The sequence below is a fragment of the Uranotaenia lowii genome, unplaced genomic scaffold, assembly GCF_029784155.1.
Source record: "Uranotaenia lowii strain MFRU-FL unplaced genomic scaffold, ASM2978415v1 HiC_scaffold_704, whole genome shotgun sequence".
NCBI classification, from domain to species: domain Eukaryota; kingdom Metazoa; phylum Arthropoda; class Insecta; order Diptera; family Culicidae; genus Uranotaenia; species Uranotaenia lowii.
In genome coordinates, this window is record NW_026598650.1 from 1832 (window position 1) to 8634 (window position 6803).

Genomic DNA, 6803 nt, shown 5'->3' on the forward strand with positions numbered 1-6803 from the left:
GTCTGCTGCTATGGTGCAGCTTCATAGTTTAATCTAAGATCATCATGATGCGATCACCGAAGAAGAAGATAAAAATCCATTTAATGCAAAACTTTGGTGTAGGCCAGATTCGAAAAATTCCGAATAATTGTCGTTTGAAAGGTTGCCAAAGTGCTGAAAACACACCCTAAACGTGTTCCTCCCCAATCAGATGAATTTTATTTCAAAAATTCGAAACTTGACTGTCTTCAGGAAACTCACATTGAGTCTCCTCAGGAAACTCACATTGAGTCACCTCAGGAAACTCACATTGAGTGTCCCCAGGAAACTCACATTGAGTTTTCTCAGGAAACTCATATTGAGTGTTCTCAGGAAACTCACATTGAGTGTCCTCAGGAAACTCATTGAGTCTTCTCTAAAAACTCACATTGAGTCTCCTCTAGAAACTCACATTGAGACTCCTCAGGAAACTCACGTTGAGTTTTCCCAGAAAACTTACGATGAGTGTCTTCAGGAAGCTCACATTGAGTCTTCTCAGGAAACTCACATTGAGTGTCCTCAGGAAACTCACATTGAGTTTTCTCAGGAAATTCACATTGAGTGTTCTCTGGAAACTCACATTGAGTGTCCTCAGGAAACTCATTGAGTCTTCTCTAAAAACTCACATTGAGTCTCCTCAGGAAAATCACATTGATTCTCCCCAGGAAACTCACGTTGAATCTCCTCAGTGGACTCACATTGAGTCTCCTCAGAAAACTCACATTGAGTCTCCTCAGAAAACTAACATTGAGTCTCCTCAGGAAACTCACGTTGAGTCTACTCAGGAAACTCACGTTGAGTCTCCTCAGGAAACTCACATTGAGTCTCCTCAGGAAACTCACGTAAACTCACATCGAGTCTCCTCAGGAAACTCACAACGAGTCTCCTCAGGAAACTCACAACGAGTCTCCTCAGGAAACTCACAACGAGTCTCCTCAGAAAACTCACATCGAGTCTCCTCAGGAAACTCACATCGAGTCTTCTCAGGAAACTCACATTGAGTCTCCTCAAGAAACTCACAATGAGTCTCCTCAGGAAACTCACGATGAGTCTCCTCAAGAAACTCACGATGAGTCTCCTCAGGAAAATCACGATGAGTCTCCTCAGGAAACTCTCGTTGAGTCTCCTCAGGAAACTCACGTTGAGTCTCCTCAGAAAACTCACATTGAGTCTCCTCAGGAAACTCACGTCGAGTCTCTTCAGATAACTCGATTTGATTAATTCTCAGATAGCTAACGATCAGTGCAAGGTTGCCGAAAAAAAATCTGTGTTTTAACCAAAAAAAAATCTGACTTTCTGTGATTTTACCCAAAAATTCTGTGACGAATTTCTATGATGCTTTTTCAATCAATTTCTCTCATTGAGTCTCCTAAGGAAACTCACTTTGAGTCTCCTCAGGAAACTCACTTTGAGTCTCCTCAGGAAATTCATTTTGGGTCTCCTCAGGAAACTCACTTTGAGTTTCCTCAGGAAACTCACACTGAGTCTCCTTTGGAAACTCACATTAAGTCTCCTCAGGAAACTCACATTGAGTCTCCTCAGGAAACTCACATTGAGTCTCCTCAGGAAACTCACGTTGATTCTCCTCAGGAAACTCACGTTGAGTCTCCTCAGGAAACTCACTTTGAGTCTCCTCCGGAAACTCACATTGAGTCTCCTCAGGAAACTCACTTTGAGTCTCCCCAGGAAACTCACTTTGTGTTTCCTCAGGAAACTCACTTTGAGTCTCCTCAATAAAATTATTTTGAGTCTTCTCAGGAAACTCACATTGAGTCTCCTCAGGAAACTCACTTTGAGTCTCTTCAGGAAACTCACGTTGAGTCTCCTCAGGAAATTCACGTTGAGTCTCCTCAGGAAATTTACGTTGAGTCTTCTCAGGGAACTCACATTGAGTCTCCTCAGGAAACTCATATTGGGTCTCCTGAGGAAACTCACGTTGAGTCTCCTCAGGAAACTCACTTTGAGTCTCCTCAAGAAACTCACTTTGAGTCTCTTCAGGAAACTCAAGTTAAGTCTCCTCAGGAAGCTCACTTTGAGTCTCCTCAGGAAGTTCACTTTGAGTCTCCTCAGGAAACTCACTTTGAGTCTCCTAAGGAAACTCACGTCTCATCAGGAAACTCATGTCCAGTCTCATCAGGAAACTCACGTTGATTCTCCTTAGGAAACACTCGTCGAGTCTCCTCAGGAAACCCACATCGAGTCTTCTAAGGAAACTCACGTCGAATCTCCTCAGGAAACTCACCTTAAGTGTCCTCAGGAAACTCACCTTGAGTCTCCTTAGGAAATTCACCTTGAGTTTCCTCAGAAAACTCACATTGAGTGTCCTCAGGAAACTCACCTTGAGTCTCCTTAGGAAATTCACCTTGAGTCTCCTCAGGAAACTCACCTTTAGTTCCAGGAAACTCATATTGAGTCTCCTCAGGAAACTCACGTTAAGTCTCCTCAGAAAACTCACGTAGAGTCTCCTCAGGAAACTCACATTGAGTGTCCTCAGGAAACTTACATTGAGTGTCCTCAGGAAACTTACATTGAGTCTCCTCAGGAAACTCTCATTGAGTCTCCTCAGGAAACTCACGTCGAGTCTCCCCAGGAAACTCACGTTGAGTCTCCTCAGGAAACTCAAGTTGAGTCTCCTCAGGAAACTCAAGTTGAGTCTACTCAGGAAACTCAAGTTGAGTCTCCTCAGGAAACTCGATTTGATTTATTCTCAGATAACTAACGATCAGTCCAAGGTTGCCGAAAAAAATTCTGTTTTGACGTAAAAAAATTCTGACTTTCTGTGATTTTACCCAAAAATTCTGTGACGAATTTCTGTGATGCTTTTTCAATCAATTTTTCTCACTGAGTCTCCTCAGGAAACTCACTTTAAGTCTCCTCAGGAAACTCACTTTGAGTCTCCTCAGGAAACTCACTTTGAGTCTCGTCAGGAAACTCACTTTGAGTCTCCTAAGGAAACTCACTTTGAGTCTCCTCAGGAAACTAACTTTGAGTCTCCTCAGGAAACTCACTTTGAGTCTCCTCAGGAAACTCACTTTGAGTCTCCTCAGAAAACTCACGTTGAGTGTCATCAAGAAACTCATTATAAATTTGAATTTCCTCAGGAAACTCACGTTGAGTTTCCTAAAAAATCTCACGTTGAGTCTCGTCAGGAAACTCACGTTGTATCTCCTCAGGAAACTCACGTTGAGTGTCATCAGGAAATTCACGTTGAGGCTCCTTAGGAAACTCACGTTGAGTCTACTTAGTAAGCTCTCTCCAGGAACTTGATTGAGTCCGTTCAGGAACTCTGTTGAGTCCTCTCAGAAAACCAAATAAGGTTCCTCAAAAATACAATTGATTTCCTTCTGGATTTTAGTTGGGTTCTCTCAGCAACTGAGTTTCAAAACAAAACTGTGAAAAACAATGAAACTAATAGAATCTCTAATTTATTAAAATTCGAATTTCACGAAGAACGCTTCTTTCAACGTTCTTCTCATTTTTCTTGTTCGATATTGAGAAACTGAAAAAACCCAAGAGAAAAAGATAGCAATTACCAAAGGAAATTGTTAATCTACCTATACGAATCTTAAAAGCAACTTTCGATATTTTGAGGTATCAAAACGGAAAAAACACTTGTCTAAACCATCAAAACATGTGTCTCACAGAAACCAGTTTCAAATAATTTGTATGGTTGGAAATCAAAACATGACGCCTGCTTCTCGCCTCTGAAACAAAAAAACAAACCACCATAGAAGCGCAAATGACAACTAGGTACCTAACCTTCTCTTGCATCATAACCATTTAGGGTGAAAATGGGTTGACTCCACACACCACACTGGCACAAACATACGCACACCTTCAAAGTGTTCAGTACATGTAAGGCACCAGTGACCGTCGTAAGGCGTTAAGCCTACTAGGATCAAAAAGCGAAAACGTAAAAACGAATCGAACGGGCTTCAACGCTCGCTTAGGTTGCGAGTTTGCGACAACGCAAACTCTGCCGTCAGCCATACTCATTATGGAAGGTTGTTTGCATACTTTTCTACTTCTTCCATCGAGTTTACTGGTGGTGACGGCTTAAAGAGTTTTATTTTTAATCGGCCTTTCTTTCGGCCGACCAACGAGCGGTGTTCCCGAAAGTTAGCTAGACGTTGTTGTTGTTTGTGTTGTCACCGACTCAGTCTCAGTCTCAGTAATAGATGACAACGAAAACGACGCAACCGCGTGGTTTTTCGAATGAACGGACCAGTTTTCTCGAAAACCGAAACGAAAACGATCTGATTATCTGGTCCACCATCATCATCACCAGCAAGAGACCGAGTCGAAAGGTTGTTTAACTGCGACGCAACAATTCATCGTCGGTGCGTTTTTTATTTAAGCGTGTACCGACACCAAGCCTCTAGTAACTTAGCTTTTGATAAGACCGGCTGAGGTGACTTAGCGCTGTTCTCCTCTGTTTATAAGTAGCCTCGCGTGTTTGCGGCGGCTACTGCCATTTTGTGCAAGGTGCTGCAGCAGCAGCAGCAATTCCATAGATCAAATGGCTAAGTACTGCAGCTAATTCGGCTAAAGCTCCGGATGGTACCGATAATCGAATCGATGCTCATTTGGTGGAATTAATAAGAGAAATTGGAATCCTGCCACGTTTCCCGTTCGATTTACCGATTGCTGTGGCTTCTCTCGACGATAATCCTTGTGCAACGTACATCTACGTTGGTTTAGTAGAGAGATGCAGCGGCTTACCACACACGTTCATAAATAGTTAGTCTAAATTCAATTAATTTGGGGCTCCAATGTTCCGTACCGCACCCACACCGCACCCGCACCGCACCAGTCACGCAGCTCCTTTGGGACAGCGCATGAAGAGGGGTCAAACCCTTACGTATCCTATCGCCTACCTCCTGCTAAGAGTGCGGAGCATTCAGAGAAACCGGAAAGTGAAATGTCGATTATTATTATCACCAACTAACCGTGTAGAAGAGAAGCTCGCATTACCACAGTACGATAAACAACCCCAGTCATGTACTACTAATACAGTTATCTCAGTAGGCGAAAGAGCGAAAAAGAAGAGAGAGTGTGCGGAGCATACTCATACTGGTTTAGCTCTGAGAACTCACAAATACAGAAGTCGCTCACTCACTCCTTCTGAAGATGAAGGAGAGTGAGTGAAGACGAAGCAAAGAAGGCAACGAGGATTGCGAAGCAAAATATTGAATTTAGAGCTCCGCGGTTGAACAGCAACAACAAAAACACCAATCAGCCAGCAGCGTCGCATTAAGCCCCCGAAAAAGATTGAGGAGGAGTAAACAACCGACAACATTTCGCTAGTAAACTAATAGAGTTACGGATTGTCAATGTTGCTTCAGCTCGCTCTCTATCTGTCTTTCTTCGTCCGCCGGCCCATCTGGTGTCTCCTTGTCCTCGCCTTGACGCCTCCTCAAGAGCGTAGGGATAGCGTCCTCCCCGAGGCCGAGACAGATTGTTTGGGCCTGCCTGAGCAATTGCCACTGCGGAGTTTTAGCGTCATTAGCATCGTTTAGCTATGGCCGAGCAAGCCAATACTGCTTTAAACTGTGTCGCTTCGTCGTGTCGTCTGTTGACGACGATGACGACTCGTGCTTCTTCCACTTTGTTGTTGCTTCCTTCATCACAATCTGGTTTTTCTGATTCGATGCGTAAGTCACACATCGATTTGCTGATATGTTAACAACAGTATTAAGCGAAAAACAGCAAAGACTTCTGTCGTTAGAATTAGGTAAGCCTACTTGGCTGATGATACTCAAGTACTTTCAATTTCCATGGTTTTTTGTTAATTCAGCTCAGGAAATCAGACTGTTGGAAAGCTTATCTGGTGACAATTGTTCCGTGCAAGACTGTGTCACGCCAACAAAACCAAACCGAGAACAGACTTTTATATCAATCACCGAAGAGCTTCGCCGGCTAAAGAAACGATCTAGTAGGCTTGAACAAGAGGGAGTGAGAGCAGACTACAGACAGCGAAGCGCCCGCTTGAGGAAAGCGGCGCGGCCGATATAGCTACTAATTCATTGCTGCTGCCTGCCTGCCTAGTTGTTTACATACTCTTGATACTGCTGCGGCTGCTGCTGCTGCTTCCTATCCTCATCGCAGCCTCTTCTTGCTCTTGGAGTTGCTGCTGCTGCTACGGCTACTGATAATCGTTGTCGTCGTCGCCGTCGTCTGAGCGACTACGAACGATGATGACTGCGAGCATGTGTTGTGTTGTGTGAGGTTGTGGTGCCACTTTTTTCGGTGATTTACAGTTCAATGTAATTTTATCTACAGCGCCGCAACCGCAACATTTTAAAATTACACTTTTATTTAGTTGCAGCACATGCCTCTCTCTTAGAGTCGTCAACAATCGCTCTTCAGTGATTGACACTCCGGCCTTGACGCCATGTTTGCTTAAACACTCAAACTTTTGTTGGTTGACTGAGGAAGCTTTCTAGATTCTTCCGGAGGTTATTCATACGAATTTCGAAGCCTCAATCGACATCCGAATTACATCACATGAACCCAATCTGCGAGATACCATCGCGCGTGATGAGGCTCACACAAATACGTGTGAGAACACACACCCTCCGGTCTCTTTCTCTCTCTCTCTCTCTCACGCCAGGCGTCTCGGCTCCCAACTATTGGAGAATTTGCAAGAAATCTGAATGACGTGTTTGTTGTCGACAACAAAAACAACTACCCCAATCACTCGCTTTTGAAGGCGAACAGAATGATTGTTTATATTAACTTCGAAGGCAAAGCTCTGAAACGGTCATTTATAGTTAGGCGAGGAG

At 43.8% G+C, this 6803-nt stretch overlaps 1 protein-coding gene across 1 annotated transcript; it reads left to right on the forward strand.

The window, feature by feature from the left end:
• Positions 1-683: 683 nt before the first annotated feature.
• Positions 684-2169, forward strand: LOC129760652 (involucrin-like; the record flags this gene model as incomplete). The annotated part of the gene is made up of 3 exons (XM_055758309.1): positions 684-860; positions 934-1158; positions 1777-2169. Coding segments are annotated over 3 exons (795 nt in total), but the record flags the coding sequence as incomplete, so codon positions are not given.
• Between the last annotated feature and the right edge of the window lie 4634 nt (positions 2170-6803).